This window comes from Lampris incognitus, chromosome 6, assembly GCF_029633865.1.
Source record: "Lampris incognitus isolate fLamInc1 chromosome 6, fLamInc1.hap2, whole genome shotgun sequence".
NCBI classification, from domain to species: Eukaryota; Metazoa; Chordata; class Actinopteri; order Lampriformes; family Lampridae; genus Lampris; species Lampris incognitus.
Window position 1 is genome coordinate 65,365,715 of NC_079216.1, and position 24,865 is coordinate 65,390,579.

The following is a 24,865-nucleotide window of genomic DNA, read 5'->3' on the forward strand; positions in this document are numbered from 1 at the left end:
CTGCACTAGCACCTCCTCTGGTCAGTCAGGGCACCTGTTTGGGGGGCAGAGGGGACTGAGGGGAATAGCATGACCCTCCCACGTGCTACATCTCCCTAGCAAAACTCCTCACTGTCAGGTGAAAAGAAGCCACTGGCGACTCCACATGTATCAGAGGAGGTATGTGGTAGTCTGCAGCCCTCCCCGAATCGGCAGAGGGGGTGAAGCAGCGACTGGGACGGCTCAGAAAATTGGCCAAGTACAATTGGGGAGGGGAGGGGATTAAAAAAAAAATATATATATTTTTAGGATGTCATTTTTATTAAATGATTATGACTGTTATGAAAAAGCTTTTAAATTTTACCTGACTGTAACCAGGTGTCTATTACATTATTGTTTTAGATTCAAGAGTGGTTATGTCTCAACTGCCAGATGCAAAGAGCACTAGGAGCATCTGAGCCTCCAGGTCCTCCCTTAATAAAATCTGATGGAACACTGAGTAAAGTTCCCACACCCGCACATGTACAAGTTAGGGACACAGCCAAACCAACTGAACCTCAAAAGAGGGATACTTCAATACCTGTTGAACCAAGAACAAAGGAAGCTTCAGTACCAAGCTCTCCTCAAAGGAAACCATCTGCACCAGCAGCACAGCTAGCTAAGGCTGAGTCTGGTAAAGGACAAGAAAGTGAGAAACAGGTCAGCTCAGCTCCTGGTCAGAAAACACCACAGGAGAGCCGGAGGACATCAGGTCCTCAGAAACCACCAGAACAGACAAGTCAGACTGGGCATGATCAAAGTAGTGCCACCCCGGTTACACAACAGGAGTCAGGAGGTTTCTTTGGCTTTGGAAGTCCTAAAGCAAAGCATAATGTTTCAAAGCCTGCAGAGTCAGTGACTGGGAAGATGTTTGGCTTTGGTTCATCCATTTTCAGCTCTGCATCAACTCTGATAACATCAGCTGTTCAGGATGAGCCTAAAACAACGCCACCAGTTTCTCCCAAGTTGTCTGCTGCCCTGAAACCCAATCAGGACAAGAAACGAGAGCAACCCCAGCAGGCCAAGGCTCTTCCATCAGTACAGGCCAAGGTGGAAAAAGCTCTATCAGAGCCTCAGAAGGTAGCAGCAGTCCCCAAAGCTACTCCCAAAGTAGGCCAGTCTACCTGTCCACTCTGTAAAATGGAGCTCAACATGGGTTCCAAGGATCCTCCCAACTACAACACCTGTACTGAATGCATGAGCATGGTGTGCAACCAATGTGGCTTTAATCCTATGCCAAATGTAGTAGAGGTAAGACAGATGAAACAATTTATATCATACGCATTTAATTTTTCCTCATCATTCACATGCAAAACTTACTCGAATGTTTATAGAGAATACTTCTCTGCCTTGCTGCCTTTTTTAACATTCAAAATGGATTTGTATTGATTAATTTTCTCCTTGTGAACCTTAATGATATTCTCACATGTATATACATTTATTTTCAGGTGAAAGAGTGGCTGTGTCTCACTTGCCAGATGCAAAGAACACTGGGAACATCTGAACCCCAAGGAGCTCCCTTGATCAAATCTCAGACATCCCCAAACAAAGTATCTACATTTGCTGATCCCCAAAACAAAGACATTAACAATCTTTCTGAACATCAAACGAAAGAGACTTCCATACTTGGCCCCCCTAAGAAAAATATGTCTACACCAGCAGCACAGCCACCCAAGGTGGAGACTTCTAAAAGCTCAGAGAGTCAGAAACACGTCAGCCCAGCTCATAGTCAGAAAATACAACAGGAAAACCCAAAGACATCAAGTTCTCCAAAACCACCAGAACAAACAAGTCAAGCTCAAGATGTTCCAAAGCCTGCAGATTCAGTGACTGGGAAGATGTTTGGCTTTGGTTCATCCTTCCTCAGCTCTGCATCAACTTTGATAACATCAGCTGTTCCGGATGAGCCAAAAACACCACCAGTTTCTCCCAAGATGCCTACCGCAAAGGACACCAAACCACCTGCTACCAAGAAACCAGATCAGGAGAAAAAAATGGAACAACCCCAGCAGGCCAAGGCTCCTCCATCAGCACAGGCCAAGGTGGAAAAAGCTGCATCAGAGCCTCCAAAAGCAGCAGCAGCCTCCAAAGCTGCTCCCAAAGCGGGCCATTCCACCTGTCCCCTCTGTAAGGTGGAACTCAACATGGGCTCCGAGGATCCTCCCAACTACAACACCTGCACTGAATGCAAGAACATTGTCTGTAGTCAATGCGGATTTAACCCCATGCCAAATGTTGACGAGGTAAGTGAAATTTGCTTGCGCCATCAAACATAGTTGCTTGAAATGTTTTTACAAAATGCACAGACCATTTAAGTTCTCCATTTTCAGGTGGGTAAGACGTTGATTTGTTGATAGAATATGTTAAAGGGATTGTAACACTGTAAAGGTATACTTTTTTTGCAAAATGTACCTTTTCTTGTATCTGTGTGAAGAGCTATCCTCGTCAATCAATAGACTTGGCTTTGTCTATTCCCTCACCTTTTGTTTATCTTCTTGTTTACACACATTAGGATAAATCTAAGGGAGCATTTATTGGATGTAAAGTGGCATTTCTCAATAGTGAAAGAAACAGGCAATAATATATATTGCCTGTTCAAAATTACTGTTTGTTCATTATGTATACAAGGTCTTTGAAGCTGAAAAATAATATTTGTCCTCTATGCAAAACTGACAATAATTTAGATGCATCTTCTAAATGAATTTACATAGATTATCTTGCTAAAACTAACATTAAAAACTCTGGAAAAAATTACATGTAAAATTTGTCACAGTACTTTAAAATAGCCCTTTTAATATATTTTCACAGAAATGAATGGAATATGTGTATGTTGCATTTTTTTTGGCTTTTCAATGTGATACTTATCAAGTGAGCATCTTTATTACTTTGCATACACAGTTCTTCAAGTTATGTTTTTTTTTTCCTTCAGGTAAGGGAGTGGTTGTGTCTCACTTGTCAGATGCAAAGAGCTTTAGTGGCATCCAAACAAGTCGAGCCCCTCGCAGTGAAACTGCACACATCAGCTAACAAAGCTTCGACACCTGTTCCCACCCAAAAAGAGATTACTGAGACTCAAAAGAAAGATTTTACTGACCAACTCATAGCAGAAAAGGAACCAGACAAAATTCAAAGCAACAGTCAAGCACCAAACCCATCAGAAAAGAGAAAAGAATCCATACCATCATCTCAAGTAGATAATGTTTTTACACCCATGTCAACTCCGACCGATCATACTTCAGCCCATGCCCAATCAGATGTAAAGGTGACATCTCTTCCTGCATCTTCATTGTCAAAGGAGACAGTATTCCCCTCTTCACCTCTGCCTGAGGAGGCTACAACTGTTTCACTGCTCCGCAAGGAAGTTCCAACCACCACTTCTCCATTTGTTGAGGAGAAGCCAGCTATAGTTTTGTCTGTCAGTAAAGAAGCTACTGCTCCATCGTCACCACATGTTACACACATTGAATCCTCATCACAAATGATTAAGGATCTCACTCCACCAAGTTCTCCAGCAAATAAAGCGATATTAGAAAAAGAGGCTTCTGGTGGAGAAATTAAAGCAGAGACAATTCAGAAATTAGTTGATGTTGATGACTCTCTACTCTCAAAACAATCTGTAATGCAAAAAACCAGCCAGTCAGAGCCTGCTGAAAGCTCTCCAAAGGTAGAGCCAGAACATGCCCTGAACCAAGAAATGACATCTCTTCCAAAGCAGAAACAGTCTTCAATAGTTGAGACCTCACCTGCCAAATCTGTTCCTCCAGCAGCTCAGCCAACAAATCAGGGATCTGGGGGGCTCTTTGCATTTAGTAGCCCTAAATCACAGCCCACTGCCTCAAAAACAAATGAATCAGTCACTGGAAAGATGTTTGGCTTTGGTACCTCCATCTTCAGCTCTGCATCCAATTTGATAACATCAGCTGTTCAGGAGGAATCTCGCACAACGCCACCAAGTTCTCGCAAGATGTCTGCACCAGCACAAGTTTCTCCCAAGGTATCCACCACAGAACAGATTTCTCAACAGTCCACACCACTGGTTCCTCCCAAGATGCCTGCTTCAAAGGAGACAAATCCAACTGCTGCCCAGAATCCAGATCAGGAGAAGAAACCAGAACAAAACCAGCAACCTAAGGCTCCTTCATCAGAACAGACTAAAGTAGACAAAGTCAAAACAGAGCCTTCAAGGGCAGCAGCAGTAGATGCCTCCAAAACAGTCCCCAAAGCAGGCCAATCAACCTGTCCACTCTGCAAAGCGGGTCTCAACATCGGCTCCAAGGACCCTCCCAACTACAACACCTGCACTGAATGCAAGAGCACTGTCTGCAACAAATGTGGATTTAGCCCAATGGTGAATATAAAAGAGGTAATGGTTTTAATCAAACGTCTTCTTATCAAATAATAAAACTATCCATTGCACCTTTTTGACCAACAAATAATGTGACCTATGCTATCACTTAAACTATAGTAAGTGATGATTATTTGCTTTTATTTGTTAAATTCATGCTAGTTTTAGCAAAACAGTACCTTACAGTTTATTGAATGCATTCTGGTATCTGGTTTTATTTTGCTCTTTTATCATATTATTAATTTTTTTCAAAAACATTTCTTTTCCCAGCAGCTCATAATTCTCATGACTTCCAGTAAAGCAAATGTATGTGAGCCAAACCTAATAAAATCCAGGGCACGAGTCCCAGTGCTTAAAAGGCCAAGTATCAACAAAGAGCATGGAATCAATCACACCTTTTCTGTTTTTTTAGGTGAAGGAATGGTTATGTCTTGAATGCCAGATGCAAAGAGCCCTGGGAGCATCTGAACCTCCAGGTCTTCCTATCATGAAACTTCAGCCCTCTCCGAGTAAAGAGATTGCCACATTACAGAAGCAAGAGACCTTGGTTCCTGCTCTTCTGTACCAGGAAGCTCCTAAACCTGCCTCACTCAAGATGGAACCTATTAGCCCTGCCAAAGCCATAGAAAAAGAACAGCCTAAACCTGCCTCTTCAAAGAAGCAAGATTCTCCATCAGTGACTTCACTGCCTGACAAAATTATTCCATCCAGTCTTATACAGAGTAATGTAACACCTTCCCCACAACAGCCTCATCAGCAGAAGACCACACAACTGGACCAGCTCCAACAACCCTCTGGGGTGTTACCAAAAGAACAACCTGGAAAAGTGCAGCCACTACTTCTAAAAGCTGGAACTTCTGCTAAGCCTCCTCTTGCATCACCTCAGTCTGCCAAACAAGAATCAGGAGGCTTCTTTGGATTTGGTGGCCCAAAAACACAGTCTACTCTGACAAAGCCAGCAGACTCCATGACTGGGAAGATGTTTGGTTTTGGTTCCTCCATCTTTAGCTCTGCATCCAATATGATATCATCAGGTGTTCAGGATGAGCTTAAAACTACACCACCGACTTCTCGGAAGATGTCCACAATAGGCCATGTTTCTCCTAAAACCACACCACAGGCCTCCCCTAAAAAAGTAGTAGTTAATGAGATCAAGCCACCTGCTACCCAGAAACCAGATCAGGAACAGAAACTAGAACAACCCCAGGAGGCCAAGGCTCCTCCATCAGTACAAGCCAAAGTGGACAAAGTTCCATCAGTGCCTCCAAAGGCAGCAGTAGCATCCCAAGCTGTCCCCAAAACAGGCCAGTCCACCTGTCCACTCTGTAAGGTGGAGCTCAACATGGTCTCTGAGGATCCCCCCAATTATAACACCTGCACTGAATGCAAGAACATTGTCTGTAACCAATGTGGATTTAACCCAATGCCAAATGTAGCAGAGGTAATGCAATCCTTCCCCCAGCATTTTGCTTTTTTTTTTTTGTTGCTTGAATACGCTTTTGTTTAGGGAATGAGAGGGAAGGAAAAATATAATTCCTTTATTTACATATTAATTAGCATATTTTTGTTCATTGTTCATGAGCCTGGCAAAGTGCATTTATTATTTACCATGAGCTTTCACCAGTGCAAGGTTTGAATAGCTTTATTCTTACTATTATTTCAAATTATATTGATTTATTCTAAAAGTGAAATCCTTCAAGTCATTTTCAGTTGTAATAGATAGTGGGAGTTTTCAAAACAGCTCAAGGGAACTCGCATGCTCACTCTCTCGGCTAATTATTCATGATACTGACAATTCTGAATGCAGTATGAAAAGTAAACAACTCAATTTTCGGCTCCAAAATCTGCTTCAGATATATCATACTGTCTTTCCTATTTCCATGAACTTCTTGTAACTCTTTAGTGAGGTGTACTCTTATGAGCTTATATTTTTCTTTGCACACGTTGATTTTCCAAGGACCTTGTTTACAGAGCAGATTTTCACCTTGGACATAACATAAAACATTCTTTTTTCTGTCGTCTCCATTCTTTTCTCTTTTTTCTTTCTTTCTTCTTCTTTTTCCTCTCCTTGTATTTTCATAAATGTGTTAAATTTTCAGCAAAGCAGTATGTATCAGAAAAAAATGTATTTCTCACTTAACATACTCCAGTTGGTTAAAGCTTTACACTGATATTTCCTTTCAGGTGAAGGAGTGGCTTTGTCTCAACTGCCAGAATCAGAGAGCCTTAGGTGCATCTCCACCTATTGAATCTACCTTGATGCAACTACAGCCCTCCCCAAGCAAGATTGCCACACCTGCTGGACCTCAACAGACAGACACACAAAGTTTGGTCCAGTCCCAAACAGAAAAGAACATAGAGTCTGCAGTACAGGTAGCCCCATGTAAAAAAGAGACCCCTACAGCTGGGTCCCCCATCTCAGCTCCAGTCCAAAAGGAAGGCAAACCAGTACCAGATTCTCCACAAAGAAAACAGGACCTCACAGGTGCTGCAGGAAAGAATGATCCAGGAAAATCTCAAGATAAGTCTTGCCAACAGCAACCTGTTGCAAATCGCCCACAAGTACATCCTCAAGCTCCATTGCCAGATTCAAAACCAGGATCGGCAAAGCTGGAGGCTATAAAACCATTGCAGCAGCAGCAAACAAAATCTGTGACCTCTCCAGCTAAATCGGCACCAGCACCAGTGCCGCCTACTAAGCAGGAATCAGGAAGTTTCTTTGGCTTTGGTGGTCCTAAAACTCAGCCTGCTGGAAAGCCTGCAGAATCAGTGACTGGGAAAATGTTTGGCTTTGGTTCTTCTATCTTTAGCTCTGCATCAACTCTGCTAACATCAGCTGTTCCAGATGAGCCTAAAAAAACACCACCAGTTTCTCCCAAGATGCCTGCTGCAAAGGCGACCAAACTGCCTCCTACCCAGAAACCAGATCAGGAGAAGAAACCAGAGCAACCCCAGCAGACCAAAGCTCCTCCTTCAGTTCAGGAGGTGACCAAACTGCCCCCTACCCAGAAACCAGATCAGGAAAAGAAACCAGAGCAACCCCAGCAGACCAAGGCTCCTCCTTCAGTTCAGGAGGTGACCAAACTGCCCCCTACCATGAAACCAGATCAGGAAAAGAAACCAGAGCAACCCCAGCAGACCAAGGCTCCTCCTTCACTTCAGGCCAAAGTGGACAAAGCTGCATCAGAGCCCCCAAAAGTAGCAGTGGCTTCCAAAGCTGCTCCCAAAGCAACCTGTCCCCTCTGTAAGGTGGAACTGAACATGGACTGTAAGGACTCACCCAACTACAACACCTGTACTGAATGCAAGAGCACTGTCTGTAACCAATGTGGATTTAACCCCATGCCACATACTTCAGCAGTAAGTAAAATAACTCATTTTGAATGTATTTTCATGCCCATTTTGAATCACGTTTCGTTATCCTCTTCATTTTTTACTGCCACGGTTAAATTTGTTCTTGTACCATTTCATGGAACAGTTTTCCTTGAAATAAGCCAATCGCCCTGCGAGTTATTTTGGTTGGGTTGGGTTGCATTGTTTCCATCAACATGGTCCAAGGGTAAAATGTTCCTTTTTGTCAGGTTGTGAGAGGAGCAAGGAGCTTACTTAGTGAACCAGATTATTATCCGTTCTTGTGGGCTTTAATAAGGAAGCACAGTCGAAGATTTCATCTTAGGCCCAGGTCTTTTTACAGATGGAGAACCAATACAGTTTGACTGCCTAGTTTGACAATTCAGTGTAAGTGCAGCTGCAATGTGCAAAAAGAGATGCAAGTAAATTCTCTATGAGGGGTGAACCAAAATATTCATAGTTACTAAGTGGTTTCTGTGCGAGTTAAACAGTCATTAGTCTTGACCAGAGATACATTTTTAGTTTTTTTTTCCCGGTCTTTCAGTACATTTGGATGATATAGTAGCTTGACTATTGTTGACACTAGATCGTAATTTGTCCCTATCATTTTGATCTTATTGAAAGAGTGCCTGGGTAAAAGGCAAGTTCAAGTGAGAGAATAAAATGAGATTCGGTTCTCTGCAAGCTGGAGACTGAACTGTTCAAAATGCATATACTATATATGTAGATAGATGGATTAAAATCATCCTCTCACCCTTTTTGGGTGGTGTATGTCTTCCTCAAGCTCGGGTGCTGGGAGCTTGAGGGTTCTGTACAGTATCTTAGTTGTTCCTAGGACTGCACTCTTCTGGACAGAGACCTCAGATGTTGTTCCTGGAATCTGCTGGAGCCACTCTTCTAGTTTGGGGGTCACAGCCCCTAGTGCTCCTATTACTACTGGGACTACTGTGGATTACACCTTCCACATCCAATCTAGTTCTTCCCTCAGCCCTTGATATTTCTCCAGCTTCTCATGCTCTTTCTTCCTGATGTTCCTATCACTCAGGATTGCTACATCGATCACTACTGCTGTCTTCTGTTCCTTGTCGACCACCACAATGTCTGTTTGGTTAGCCAGCACCCGCTTGTCAGTCTTTAACTTGACGTCCCACAGGATCTTAGCTCTGTCATCCTCAACCACCTTTGGCAGTGTCTCCCATTTGGAGTTTGGGACTTCCAGTCTGTATTCAGTACAGATGTTTCTGTACACTATTGCAGCCACTTGGTTATGCCTTTCAGTGTACACTTTCCCAGCTAGCATTTTACACCCTGCTACTAAGTGCTGGGCTGTCTGTCTCAGGGGCATCTTTGCACAGTCTGCATTTTGGGTCTTGTCTGGTGTGGTAGACCCCTGCCTCAGCCAATCTGGTCCTGAGTGCCTGTTCTTGTGCTGCTATGATCCGAGTCTCTGTGCTGTCCTTCAGTCCATCCTTTTCTAGCCACTGGTAGGATTTCTCGATATCAGCTACATCCTCCATCTGTCGATGATACGTCACATGGAGGGGCTTGATCTTCCATGATACCTCCTCTTCTTCTTCCTCCGCACCCTCTGTCTTCTGCTGCATGAGGTACTCAGTCAGCAGTTTGCCCTGGGGGGCACTCTTTCTGATGTACTCATGGATCTTCCTTGTTACATCCTGGATAGTGGCTCACTAACTCTCGGCCCCCATCTTTTCGCTTATTGTACAGTCTCAGACTGCTTGACTTCAGGTCTATCTCATATATATATAATCTTTTTGAATTGTTTACCCATTTCAAGCAGACTGGATGGAAAAAAAATCAAACCATACTCTAATGCATTCTGTGTGATGGCTGACTATTGCTGTCCCTCTGGTGGACTACTCTGAGTAAATGTGACATTATATAATAGCTCATGAGGGCTATGCTCTGGCAGACCAGCAGCACTGAAACTGTATTAAAGTGATTGAGGGTTGTGCAACAGCATTAGGGAGATGGAATCTGCTGCTGTGACAGACTGGGAGCTCTCCAACCCCCGTGAGAGATAGGAGATGGCAAAGCTCCCTGATATGCTAATAAACAGAGGTGACCAGGATTAAGTCTAACACAACCCTGGTGCAGTACATTATAGCAGCAGATATTTCCCTTTAGGTCATCTGCTCACTCAGAGATCAGTGATTAAATACATTTCAGCTGTTTTCTTTTCACTTAATGCAGCTTTCAGAGGTTGACATTAGCCCCCCCCCCACCCCGAGTTACTCGTGGATGCATGTTATTTTGTTATGTACGGCTCCCTACCATTGCCATTTGTTGACCTATACATGTGACAATTTATTTCGAAGTCAAAATACAGTATTGTTTTAGATGTGCAGCTCTTTTATTTTTTATCTATTTATTTAATTTATTTCTGATTTTTCCCTTTTTCCTCCCAATTTAGTGGCCAATCATTCCCTATTTTAGTTCAAACACCCACCCTCGTACTGCATGCGTTCACCAACTGCATCTCTCCTGCCAGCAGTCTCGAAGGAGACGCCTCGCCAGTTCTGTGACAAGGCGACTCCAGTCTGAACCACTGCTTTTTCTGACACACACAGAGACCCATTCATGTGAGGAACGCAAGCCGACTCCGCCCCCCTCCCAAAGACAGCGTTGCCAATTGTTGCTGCTTCGTCGAATCCGGCCATAGTCGTATCTGACAAGACCAAGGCGCGAACCCCGGTCTCCAGTGGGCAACAGCATTGACAAAAAACTGATGCTTAGACCGCTACACAGCTCTTTTATTTTTATATTATATTTTGCTCTGTGCTGATCAACAGTTTTAGGTGATACACTTTTTTTTTTGAGTAAGCAACATTAATTTGTGTTGTCTTGGCAACCCCAGCTCTCCCCACATTGATCAGGGTCTATTTCTCCGAGGCTTTTTACTCTTTCCCCACCATACTATACTGTGACATCCTCGGTCAGACTAAATATATCACTGCATTGTTATGTTTACACAGTCCCGGGTAACGATTCAATAATGCGTCACTTCAATCCAAAGTGTTACTCATATGACTGGAGGCTTTTGAATAAGGCCATCTTTGATGCTGAAGTTTTCATGCGAGTTGATTTTTCAGGTCTCTAAAGCAGTACATAAATACCATTAGACCATCAGACGACTACTACTACTACTACTTCTTATTCTTTCTCTTCTTCTTCCTCCTCCCCCTTCTCCGGCTTGTTCCCTGTTTCTCAGGGGTTGCCACAGCAGATTTTTGCCCCCCATAGCTTTCTGTCTGACGCATCCCTGTCCCGCAGTCCAGCCCTCCTCATGTCCTCCTCTATCTGGTCTTTCCGTCTTTTCCTTGGTCTTTCTTTTTTTGCTTTTGCCAGGTATTTCCAGGTCCAATACCTTCTTTCCCATACAGGCCATGCCTCCTCTCTGTACACGTCCAAACCATCTCAATCTTGTCTCTCTGAACTTCTCATCCATTCCTCTGATCTTGAATGTAGCTCTCACATCTTCATTTCTTTTCCAGTCTTTTCTAGTCACTCCCAAGGCCCAACGCAGCATGTTCATCTCTGCTATCTGCAATGTAGATTCCAGCCTCTCTGTTGTTGTCACTGCTTCCATTACCATAGAGCATGGCAGGAGTGACCATTGATTTGTATACTTTGTCCTTTACCCTCAATGGTATTCTTTTGTCACAAAGTACTCCAGCTACCTTTCTCCAAGAATTCCACTTAGATTATGTCCTTTTCTTGACTTCCTTCTTACGACGGCCTTCTGTCTGTATTGTCAATCCTAAGTACTTTAATTCGTTAACTTCTGGGAGCATTAATAAATACTATTAGACCATCAGACTAAATAAGATTAATGTGTCTTTAAATGGTAACTTCCAAGTTACACTAGACAGAGGAGTTTGCTGCTGACAGTGTAGGCCCATTACACAGTTTATGCCATGAGTCATTTCCTTACATACTTATCAGTGTTGAGTCTTAGTGATCGACACAGATTGTCATCTCCGCGGTGGCTGATAGTGCTGAGATTTTCTAGGTTTTTTTAAAAAAAAAATATATTCATCCCATCCTTTAATTTTGTTTCTCACAGGCAGATTTACCACATGGCTCAGTTCAACTGGCACATCATTATGTGAAAATAACGCAGAGTGACGATGCTCTTATATAATGGACAATCCTTGTGTCTTTTATAGAGCACACAGAACAGAGCCCAAGGGTTGGGGCTGGATGAAGATGGGGGCAGGGGCAATTTATATATGTTGTCTCCCATTTACAACATAGTGTCGCGCCTGTTGAAAAGTGATGATGGTAAAAATAGCTTGGGCTTACTGCACGAAGAAAATGTAAAGGATCGGCAGATGTAGTCCTCGTGTTATGATTATTTCTTTATTCTTCACAGGTAGTTGGTCTGCTGATTTTCCATCAAGAAAACGGCATGGGTTTTTAATGACTCAGATGATAGAAATGACCTCTCTCTAAATTTAGAAAGCACTTTTTCTGTTGAGAAAAAGGAGAAGAGAATGCCACTTTAGTGGGAGCGGATGCTAGCAGCATGTCTCTCCATCCCCCCGATTGTTCTGCTCCAGCTGATGTTATCTAAAGTCTAGGAGTGATTGTTTGTTTGATATCTAGGGCACACGTGGTCTGAGCGTTACCGACCAAAGCTGTGTGTATGACAGACTCACCATATGGATAACAATTCAAGGGTATTAAGTTCCCAACAAAATTAGTCTTTTTAAATACTATTGACTTGTATTTATTTGAATTTGTTTGACAGTGGAATGGTGAGGATGCAAGGAGTAGAGATGAAGAAGGTGTATGAGTTTAAATACTTGGGGTCAACTGTCCAAAGTAAGAGTGCAGGAGAGAGGGGAAGAAGAGAGTGCAGGAAGGGTGGAGTGGGTGGAGAAGAGTGTCCAGAGTAATTTGTGACAGAAGGGTACCAGCAAGAGTTAAAGGGAAGGTTTACAAGATGGTTGTGAGACCAGCTATGTTATATGGTTTGGAGACAGTTGGGCTGACGAAAAGACAGGAGGTGGAGCTGGAGGTGGCAGAGATGAAGATGCTGAGATCTTCATTGGGAGTGACAAAGAAGAACAAGATAAGGAACGAGTATATTAGAGGGACAGCTCAGGTTGGACGGTTTGGAGACAAAGCAAGAGAGACAAGATTGAGTTAGTTTGGACATGTGTGGAGGAGAGATGCTGGATATATTGGGAGAAGGATGCTGAATATGGAGCTACCAGGGAAGAGGAAAAGAGGAAGGCCAAAGAGGAGGTTTATGGATGTGGTGAGGGAGGAATGCAGGTGGCTGGTGTGACAGAGGAAGATGCAGAAGACAGGAAGAGATGGCGACCCCTAACAGGAGCAGCCGAACGTAGTAGTAGTAGTAGTAGATTTATTTGAATTTGAGTTCGTAATTTTGTTCGAATATGTCTTCTAAAAACAAGTCAGCACCCTCCCTAATAGCATTGGAAACTTTTACCATGTATTTCAACTTGAAATAGCTCCCGCTGTCAGTCTGTCCCAAATGTTTCATATGGCTTTGCTTGGATTGATTCATCATGCCGCACATAATCCGTGACCCACGGGACTAGTAAAAATGTCCGGCCTTGTGTTTTTTGACGTGTTGCTTTACTAGTCTTTAAATCAGCCTTTACAAGTCACTGCGATATATTTAGGCCTGTGTAAAGGATGTGTTCTACTGTAGAGGCCAGCCAGCTGGCTTGTTGACACGGTGAAAAGGAAGAGTGATCCTGGGGCATAGGCCAGAAAAACATCCCTAGCCGCTGCAACTCTGTTCTCTTTGCAAAGCCTCGAGAGTAAAATGGGAGTGCCGTGGGGCTAATTGAACTGTTGCCCATGCTATCGGTTTGCACTCGTTCTAATGCTCTGTAGTAGAAAGTGTTTGGAATGATGTTAAGCTCAATGTGGAATATATATAAGTAGTATAATAGGTCAAAGTCAAATGTTCTCTGATCTCTCTTGGTAAACGACTATGAAAGGGTCAGATGATGTGTCATGCATGAGGACATTTTGAAGATGGTGACCATTTTCTCCCAAGATGCACTGATTCCCCGAATAAAAGGAAAATGATGCCAGTTGCTATTTTGGATTCGTTTGGCTGTTTGGAGGAGAGGAAATGGGATCTTCCCCATGAGATCCCCGTACTCTTAGTTGACTTTCTAGTGTGTAGTATTTCCTTGCACCTATGCTTTCCTGCCCCCCCCACACACACACCATGTCACCCTATACTTGTGGGGGTGGCTCATTGACTACATTCATTCCCTAGCCCTGAACCCAAACCTTAACCATCATAACTACATGTGTAACCTTTATTTATTTAGGTTTTTTTTCTTCTTCTCCCTTTTTCTGCCCAAATGTACTTGGCCAATCACCCTGCTCTTCGAGCTGTCCCCGGTCGCTGTTCCACCTCCTCTGCTGATCTGGGGAGGGCTGCAGACTACCACATGCCTCCTCCCATACATGTGGAGTTGCCAGTCGCTTCTTTTCACCTGGCAGTGCGGAGTTTCGCCAGGGGGAAGTAGCGTGTGGGAGGATCACGCTATTCCCCCCAGTTCCCCCCGCCCCCCGAACAGGCGCCCCAACCGACAAGAGGAGGCGTTAGTGCAGCGACCAGGACACATACCCACATCCGGCTTCTCACCTGCAGAAACGGCCAATTGTGTCTGTAGGGACGCCCGACCAGGCCGGAGGTAACACAGGGATTCGAACTGGTGATCCCCTCCCCATGTTGGTAGGCAATGGAATAGACCACCACGCCGCCCGGATGCCCCCTACATGTGAAACCTTAACCCTTACCCTAACCTTAACCTAATTATTATTCTAACCTTAACCTTAAACCCAAGTCCTAACCCTAAAATGGACCATTTTCCTCATTGGGACACATAAAATGTCCCCACACGGTAGGGGGTTTCAGGTTTTTGGTCCCCATTAGGATAGAAAAACCTGGTACACACACACACACAAACATACACACACTTCTGCATCTTTTCAATTTCACACCCTGCTTTTAAAGGAAGGATTGCGGGGACAGAGGGGACAAAGCAGGGGGGTGCCTGTTCTTTGTCTTTAGAATGAAGCACTCTGATTTTTAAAGATTAGTCGGTCAACATTTTCTATTATCAGGGGGCCTGATTTATTGGGAGCCGTGCCCTATGAGGGCTGCTGAGAGCCAAGAATATTAGCCAGCTACTGCAGATGCCAAAGGCACCTGCCGGGAAATCAATGAAAAACTTACCACCTCCAGAATCCACTGAAGGAAAACACTGATGACTACCTTTGAAATACTGGCGCAGTCTATGTATGCTGTAACCTGCAGTACAAAAGCCATCATTTCAATTTACTGTTCACATTTTATGTAACGTCAATACCAAGACCACTGGGATAGCCAGTGACTTGCGCTACAAGATGTAGCCTTGTTCAAATAATAGAAAACAGCCCAGATAGCAAAGAATCTTTGGCCCAAATATGGCCCACATTTGGCCTTCAATGATGGCGTTGACTCACGGTGAGTGTGGCTGCCTCAACTCAGCCACAGGTCCACCTTAAATGGCCCACATCTGGAGTTCTCTTGTGGCCTGCATTTGGGCCATGTCTGGCCCACACAAAACTTGCCGTAACCCAAATCAGGCTCGGCTCATGACATTTGGGCCTGTTCTGGCCCAGACAGTATGTGCCTTAACTAAAGTCAAGCCTGGCTCATTAAATGTGGGCCACATCTGGGCTACATAGTATGTGCTGTAAGCCCGGTTCGTTACATTTGGTCCATGTCTGGCCCACACAACACTTGCCCTAACCCAAGTCAGTTCTGGCTTACGACATTTGGGCCACATCTGGCCCACACAACAGTTGCCAGTGCCGTAACTGAGCCGTTAAGTACCAAAAGTGCCCCACATTAGGCCCAAATGTGTCTGCTATCTAGGAGGGTATTGGTATTTCCATGTAGAAAGGTAAAATAACAAGTCCGTTCCTTTGAGAGAAAGTTAAAAGATATTTCAGCACCCGAATTTCACATCTCATTCAAGGTGCCTTTAGTGAACAGCATCTCTGTGTTAGGTGACAGCCATGCCGATGTTACGGGATGCAAAAAAAAAAGTCATTTACCCATTGATGCCATTAATGAAGGTGTGTACAATATAAATAAAAAGCAAGAAATTCATTGATTTAAGGTGATGAATGACCTGGTGTGGATATATTATTGTCTTGTACTTCTGTTTGGAGTACAGTTTTTCTGATTCCGTGTCTTTGGCCTGTGAATAAAAGGAATAGAGCACCGTAGCGTCAAGCTGAGTGGATCTGGCCTGATGCAGCATGGCTGGGTGTCAGCATCTCTGCATCCTGCCTGCTGACATTGTGAAGGTCTGTTAATCCAGCGCAAAGGCTAATTATGGCGAGCAGCCTCTATCACAGCCCTCTGCTTGAAGCCGATGCTCTTTATAACAGATTTAATTAGACAAAAGGATGATGGCCATTTTCCAGACCTTTGGGCTCAGCTGCATGGTTTCAAGACCAAGTAGCTAAGAGGTACAGACAGGAACTGTAGAGGAATGCAAGCAGATAGGGCCTTTATTTTCAGTCTATTTCCCTCCTTTGTAGATTAACCATGTGAGCAGAAGACAGGGAAAGTGGTAGTGTTTAGCTTTGTTTCGATATCAGCTTAGCATGTTGTACAAAGTTGACTACGTCTGCACACTGTCCTAATGTTTTTAATTTAAATTATGAACACCCTCACCTCACGTAGGTCGTCCGTCAGAACGCCCCCTATAGGGTTTCGGTTGCGCATGTTTGTTTAAAGCATGGGGCGCTACTCCACATGCAGTTCTATAGTTCTCCGCTAACCGGAGATTTTGTGCCTTTCCATTGTCAAGATGCATTGATCATCTGCAAAGCCACGATGTCCCCCGGTCCATAACATCAGTCTATGGATGAATGCACCTAGGACTACTGCTACCCATAGGAGTAGCAGGATTTATCATCGAGGTTTACTCCTCTAGATCCGCCGTGTTCTGCTCTGTTTTCCCCTGACAACGTTAACAGGATTACCGTGAGGAGGGTGTGGCTCTTCACCACGCACAGGCGGTCATTTATCATGGAGAAGCTATATTTTGCGCTTCTCATGATGCTGGGGTGTATGGAGACCAGTCTAGGGCGCCACGAAAGGCCTTCTAGGAAAGCTACTACTCCTATACTTAACCCCTTAACCCCATTATGAACAGAAAAAGGCCAATTAGCTGGCTGCTTGGGTTTAGACTTGAACCAGGATAGCGACTGGAGAGGTGTGTGGGGCAGGGCCGTATTTAGACAGACAGAGACAGGGGAAAGAGACCAGGTACTGCATAAGCACTCGGGAACACGTGGCTGTGGCTCAGCCATCTGTGAGCAGTAGCATTTGAGCTTCCCTTCATTTCCCCGCTCATGGTTCCTCCTTCTACATCTGTTGTGTTAGAGAGAAGCAGACCTTTGATATGGAAAAAAGTGGCCAAAATGTCAGGTTTTAACGAGTTATGCAAATTAGGTTTCGGCAGTCTTGTGATTCCTAAGCAATCTGATTACTGCTGCTGTGTAATTACTTTATAATTTTTTTTCCCCCGTAACTGCAACCGCTGCAGTCACTGACTATAAAGAATGCAGGTGAAGTGAATGGTGACCAACCACTGATGTTCATTTGACAGTGCTTATCATTTTCCCTCACAATTTTTTCAAACATTGTTCAAATTATTTTGATAATTACTCTGAGGTTGGCACTTAATAATTACTTCTCCCCAGATAGATCCAAAATCACTAACTACCTTTCAACTGGCTTCCATCCGTTATTTTTTTTCCCATACTTAATTCTGCTATAACCTCAACTCCAATAGTATACCATTGGCATCAAACACAATTTTCCTTAATCCAGTTTGACCATTGTTTTGCTGAGGCAATAGCAATGATTAGTCACTAAATGGCAAACCATATATAGTGCTGAAGCGGCATGGTGGTGCAGTGGTTAGCGCGGTCGCCTCACAGCAAAAACGTTCTGGGGTGAAGCCCCGGGGTAGTCCAACCTTGGGGGTCGTCCCGGGTTGCCCTCTCTGTGGAGTTTGGATGTTCTCTGTGTCTTCTTGGGTTTCCTCCGGGGGCTCCGGTTTCCTCCCACAGTCCAAAGACATGTAGGTCAGGTGAAGCGGCCATACTTAACTGCCCCTAGGTATGAACGTGTGTGTGTGTGTGTAGGCCCTGTGTGACAGTCCCAAAATGTGTGTGGTCTCTTACCCAGGCCACTGCCTGTCCAGCTCTGATTTGAGGTGCCACCAGATTTTGATGTGACAAGGAGTTCTAAAAATGTCATCTTAACTTTCCATTTGAATTCCTTCTAAATGTGACTATTTGGTATTTTATGTCCCTCTCTGCATGATAATTCCCAGTTTTTATCTGAAATTACGGTGTTCATCTCCAATTCCCATTATTTCTTGATATCCAAACTGTTATCCATTAGGTCCTCTTGTAATGTCTTTTATATTTGTAGTATAATCTTCTTTTTAATAGCTATTTTAATTATTAACATAAAGAAATGCTCTATAGTGGATAGTGAAGTACATAGTTTGTTCCGTTTTTTGTGTTTCTGTAAGTAATGTCTCAGCTGTAGGTATCTAAAATAGTCACGGGCTGGGAGGTTGTGTTCTGTTGTAACAGGTGTCTGAAATTCAGATGTAAAGCACTTCAGTGGCTGTTATAGCTAGAAAAGCGCTATATAAAATGCAACTTGATTGATGGATGGATGGATGGATGGATGGATGGTCTGGCGGCCTGTCCAGGGTGTCTCCCCGCCTGCCACCCAATGACTGCTGGGATAGGCTCCAGCATCCCCGCGACCCTGAGAGCAGGATAAGTGATTCGGATAATGGACGGATGGATGAATAAAACAGGAGTAGCGGTGATTACATCCAGCAAGCATGACAGAGGATGACAATTTTGGGTGTGCTTGAGTAATGTTTGTGTGAATTCATGCATTTGTGTTCATATGTCAGGGTACGATACACATTTCCTATGCAGGATATGAAAACTGATAGTTCGATCTTCTACATCGTTGACAAACTAGTAATCTAAACATCCCTATGGTGAACCAAATAATTCAATCTTGCAGTCTACTTCAACAACCTGTGATGAAATTGCCCCATTAAAGGTTGGAAAGAACATTGTAATCCTCGATCACATTTGACTACCCATGTTTTTTTGAAAGCTTGAATACAGATGTTCGGACTTTCCCTTTAACCTTCTCTTCCTGTTAAGGGTATTCTCATGCTAGCTCATGGTATTGTAGATATTCAGCCTTATTTCTGGGAACAGAGATGGGATTCCCAGCACAGCGGGATTAGTACTGCAGGCCTAAGCCAGGATATGGCAGAGGGTAGGTTACATCATTCACTATGGCTCTAGTGTGCACGTCTCTGAAATATCAGTCATTTACGTCACTCGATTCTAAAGCAACACTAATCTCAAAGAAAGAGAAAAAAAACTAGACGATTGCGCTCAGTAGAGTGCAGATCTCCGCCAGGCATATCTCCCCTTCTTTGGTGCTCAGACTTGGTGACATACCACCTCTTTTTTCGCCTACCAGGAGAAGGAAAAGTATGGACACTGTCTGAGTATCTCCCCTTCTCCAGTGCTTGGACTTGGGCGGAAAAAAAAAAAGACAGCTGAGGAGTTAGCACTCAATTGCGGTATAAAATAGGTTTTCCCAATGGTTTTGAATCACCACAACCACGAAAGGTCCTTGATCACACAGTCATAACTGTGCTCAAAAATTATTAGACTGACAAGCCCTGTATGCGAGATTAGCAGCGGGCAGACATGCACACATGGAAAGAAAAACCAGTGTTTTTTCCGGCCATTATAAGACTTTTGCACAAACTACAGAGTTACTTAACCACCGCACGAAGATATGGAAAAGTGTAGTGGAAGCTAGCTTAAGAGGAGGAGAGGTGATGATTAGCGAGCAGCAGTATGGTTTCATGTCACGAAAGTGCACTACAGTTGTGATGTTTGCTTTGAGAATGTTGATGGAGAAGTATAGAGAAGATCAGAAGGCGTTACATTGTGTCTTTGTGGATTTAGATAAAGCCTATGACAGGCTGGTGAGAGAGGAGGTTGGTATTGTATGAGGAAGTGTATGCCATCCGCTTTCAGCAGGTAATGGTGGCCCCAGAAAGAAGGCCAGTTATCAAAATTGAAACCCTGCTCATTACAGTAACGAGCCAGCCAGCGGTTCATTGAGGTGAGACTACTGTACATCCGGACGAACTGCTACTCCTAAATGGAAAAAAACTCAGGCTTTTCCAGATCTGCCACCCTGTGTCTCACTGAAACCTGGCTTAGTGAGCATATCATGGACAGTTCACTTCATCTGCCACAGTTCCAATTCCTCCAAGCAGACTGCAATATGGAGCTATCGGGGGGCGGGGGGCGGGGGCGGCATATGCTTCTGCATAAACGACGGTTGTTGTACAGATGCCACAGAGTTGAAGAAAACATGCAGCCCTCACCTAGAGACATTTTTCATTGGCTGTAAACCATTTTATTCACCACGGGAATTTTCATCATTTATTCTGGTCAGTGTCTATATCCCACCCCAGGCCTGTGTTAAAGAGGCGTTAAAACACCTGGCTGATCAAATTACAAACATGGAGCACAAATATCCAGACTCCCTACTCATTATCCATGGGGATTTGATAGAGCAAACCTCAGCCACAAACTACCAAAATACAGACAGCATGTTAAATGTCCCACCAGAGACGAAAACACTCTGGATCATTGTTACACAATATTAAAGGACGCCAATCGCTCTGTCCCCCATGCAGCCCTGGGCCTCTCTGATCACTGTCTGATTCATCTTATCCCAACCTACAGTCAGAAACTACTACTACTTTCGGCTGCTCCCGTTAGGGGTTGCCACAGCGGCGCATCCGTTTCTATTTCTTCCTGTCTTCTGCATCTTCCTCTGTCACACCAGCCACCTGCATGTCTTCCCTCACCACATCCATAAACCTCCTCTTTGCCCTTCTTCTTTTCCTCTTCCCTGGCAGCTCCATAGTCAGCAAACCTACAGTCAGAAACCTACAGTCAGAAACTAAAATCTGCAAAGCCCGTGGTTAAAACATTGAGGAAATGGACCAATGAGTGAAAACTGGAGCTCCAGGCCTGCCTCGACTACACTGACTGGAGTGTTTTTGAGGCGGCATCTACAGACCTGGACGAACTTACTGACACTGTGACATCTTACGTCAGGTTTTGTGAGGACATGTGTGTGCCCACCAAAACCTTCTGTACCTTTAACAACAATAAGCCCTGGCTCTCAGCTAAACTCGGGAAGCTTCATCAGGCCAAAGGGGAAGCCTATAGGAGTGGAGATAGGATTCGGTATAACAAAGCCAGAAATACACTCACAAAGATGAGTGTATTTTCCACCAGAGTGGCAAAAAGGTGCTACTCTGAAAAGTTGAAAAAAAGGTTTTCTGCCAGTGACCCATCAGTCTGGATCAGTTTGGAAGACATGACCAACTACAGGAGACCATCCCCCCACACTGCAGGGAACCATCAACTGGCTGATGACCTAAATGGGTTTTACTGCAGGTTTGAAAAGCAAACTTTCACACTACTCACCCTCTCCAGCCACAATACACAACCAACTGCACTCCCTGCCAGCTACTCTCCCCTCCCCACCGAACTCCCACCCGCAGTCGGTCTGTGTTGAGGACGTGCGCCAGCTCTTCCAGAGACAGAGGACCAGGAAGGCACCGGGCCTGGATGGCGTGTCACCCTCCTGTCTTAATGTCTGTGCTGACCAGCTGACCAGCTGGCCCATTTTCACACAGATCTTCAACAGATCACTGGAGCTGTGTGAAGTCCCCTCCTGCTTCAAGAGCTCCACTATCATCCTGGTCCCCAGGAAACTCCATATCACAGGATTAAATGACTACAGGCCCATTGCCCTAACATCTGTCATCATGAAATCCTTCAAGAGACTGGTGTTAGTCCACCTGAAGGAAATCACAGGCCCCCTGCTCGACCCCCTGCAGTTTGCCTACTGAGCAAACAGGTCACTGGATGATGCAGTCAACATGGGATTGCACTACATCTTCCAACACCTCGACTTCCAAGGAACATAAGCAAGGGTCCTGTTTGTGGACTACAGTTCAGCGTTCAACACCATCATCCCAGATATCCTTCATTCCAAACTCATCCAGCTCGCTATACCAGCCCCCATCTGCCAGTGGTTTAAAAACTTCCAGACAGACAGCAGGCACTGGTGAAGCTGGGGAAAAATCACATCCAGCACCTGGAAAATCAGCACTGGCACCCCCAGGGATGTATGCTCTCCCCTCTACTCTTCTCCCTCTACACAAATGACTGCACCTCAGGAGACCCGTATGTTAAACTCCTGAAGTTTGCAGATGACACAACCATCATTGGCCTTATCCGGGATGGTGATGAGTCTGCATGTAGATGGGAGGTTGATCAGCTGGCCCTTTGGTGTGGCCATATCAACCTGGAGCTGAACATGCTCAGAACAGTGGCGATGACAGTGGATTTAAGGAGGACCCCCCCCAGTACTGCTCCCCTCACCATACTCAACAGCATGGTGTCTATGGTGAAAACCTACAGATTTCTGGGTTCCACAATCTCCCAGGACCTAAGGTGGGCATCCAACATAGACACAATCATCAAAAAGGCTCAGCAGAGGATGTACTTTTTCTGCCAGCTCAAGAAATTCCACCTGCCTCAGGAACTGTTAATTCAGTTCTACGTTGCAATAATCCAGTCTGTCAGCCCTCCATTCAGGACTTATACCCCTCCAGACTCAGGATATGGGCAGGCAACATCACTGCCTACCCATCACACACTGGTCACAACCTGTTCCAACTCCTCCCCTCTGGCAGGCGCTACAGAGCACTGTACCCCAAAACAACCAGATATAGTTTCTTTCTGTGGGCTTTCATCCAAATGAATGCTTAACACTGTCCAACCATTTTGTGTATACTGTACTGTACATTTTATGCATACTGGTACGCTCTGTCATGTCCATCTACCTCAGGCATGTATGTAAGTAACCTGCTAACGTCTATTTCAGCGTCTCTGATTTATTCTGTGCACCATTGCACCTTATTCACCACTTAGTTCACCTTTAAGTCAATCCTTGTGTATATATCTGAAGATTGTTGTGTTGTAGTGTTGTTATTCTATGTTAAGTACAACGAGAGAGCCACAAAACTAGAGTCAAATTCCATGTATGTGCAAACCTACATGGCCAAGAAACATGATTCTGATCTCATCATTACCCCTCACGGGTAAGGGACCAGAGACAATTAATGGATGCCGACACATCTTTCTGGCAAACTCGGCGGCCTGACTAGGCTGGCTTTTGTGATCTCCGATTGCTTCATCCTAGCATTATTGGTGCTGACATGAATAACAATGTTGCTGCAAGTAGTGGTGCTGTGTGCCTGGGTTCCCCCGTTTCTCTCTCCGCGATGCCAGCACCCTAAGATTATCTTCTATGTCGAAGACTGGTCCCAGGTAAACAGTGAACCAAGGCTGGCGAAGCTAATCTGATATTGCGGGTAATGGAGTCTCCTATCACTTGTGTGCGTTGCTTTACTCTGTCGACTGGAGCGGGAGAGACACGCTGGCCGGTAGAACTACCAACAGGCTGGTGACGGCTGTCGAGCGATTAGCGATGTCTCTCGCGGTGCGGGAGATACGGGTTCGCGTCCTGGCTGCGGCAGTTCCTGTGGTTGCCCCCCGAATTCACTACATTGGTGTCAGAAGGGGGATGCGTGCGGACGCGCTTCCCGAAGGAGGGGGGGGGTAGTGTAACGTGCATGGATAAGTAGACACGGTGGTCCTTGACTAACGGGTCGGACCCTCTAATCGACTGGTTAACGTTGTCGCTTGCGGAGCGGGAGACACGGGTTCGCGCTGCGGCGGTTCCTGTGGTTGCCCCCCAAATTCGCTCCAATCTATTAAAACTCTTGACTGACACAAAAAAAGTAACGCAACCATCAAGGTGTACAAGGATATTTTCAGAGGAAGGATGTCACTTGTTTATTTTTTAGTTTTTTCTCTTTTCTTTATTATCTTTCTTTCTGTTTGTTTGTATGAGTTGTTTTCTCTTTTTTATAATCCCCAGTAGATTTGTTTTGTAATTATTATTTACTCAAAGTCCTTTCTTACTGCACCATTTTGTGGAGTACATGTCTGCTATATTTGTACATTTCAATATTTTGCAATAAAGTTTATTAAAAAAATACTGTGCACAAAAAAATAGGCTGATAGGTCCAGTGGTATGCAACATTAACTGCACACACACACACACACACACACACACACACACACACTCTCTCTCTCACTCACTGTCTCGCTCTCTCACACACAACCACACACACTCTCTCTCTCTCTCTCTCTCTCTCTCTCTCTCTCTCTCTCTCTCTCTCTCTCTCTCTCTCTCTCTCTCTCTCTCTCTCTCTCTCTCTCTCTCTCTCTCTCTCTCTCTCTCTCTCTCTCTCTCTCTCTCTCACTCACTGTCTCTCTCTCTCACTCACTGTCTCGCTCTCACACACAACCACACACACACAATCGCTCACTCACACACACACTCTCTCTCTCACTCAGTCTCGCTCTCACACACAACCACACACACACTCTCTCTCTCACTCACTGTCTCGCTCTCTCACTCACTGTCTCTCTCTCACTCACTGTCTCGCTCTCTCACACACAACCACACACTCTCTCTCTCTGTCTCTCTCTCTCACTCACTGTCTCGCTCTCTCACTCACTGTCTCTCTCTCTCTCTCACTCACTGTCTTGCTCTCTCACACACAACCACACACACACAATCGCTCACTCACACACACACACTCTCTCTCTCTCATTCACTGTCTCGCTCTCACAAACAACCACATACACACACAATCACTCACTCACACACACACACACACACACACACACTCGCTCTCTCGCTCTCCCACACACACACACACTCTTGTGCGCGCGTCCCCAATAATAAATATGGGTTGTGTGTGTGAGTGAAGTAACGCATCAGGTTACTTATCCTGTGTATAATCTGTGAAAGTATTTGTGTGTGACCCATGTGGT

General features: G+C 44.6%; 1 protein-coding gene across 1 annotated transcript in view; it reads left to right on the top strand.

Annotated features, from left to right (window-relative positions):
- pclob (piccolo presynaptic cytomatrix protein b) overlaps positions 1-24,865 on the top strand; it is a 90,123-nt gene that overhangs the window by 13,433 nt on the left and 51,825 nt on the right. Inside the window, exons 5-9 of the mRNA XM_056282498.1 lie at positions 382-1,269; positions 1,467-2,261; positions 3,656-4,381; positions 4,776-5,804; positions 6,548-7,723. Coding sequence (XP_056138473.1) covers positions 382-1,269; positions 1,467-2,261; positions 3,656-4,381; positions 4,776-5,804; positions 6,548-7,723 — 4,614 coding nt within the window. The remainder of the gene's footprint in view (positions 1-381; positions 1,270-1,466; positions 2,262-3,655; positions 4,382-4,775; positions 5,805-6,547; positions 7,724-24,865) is intronic.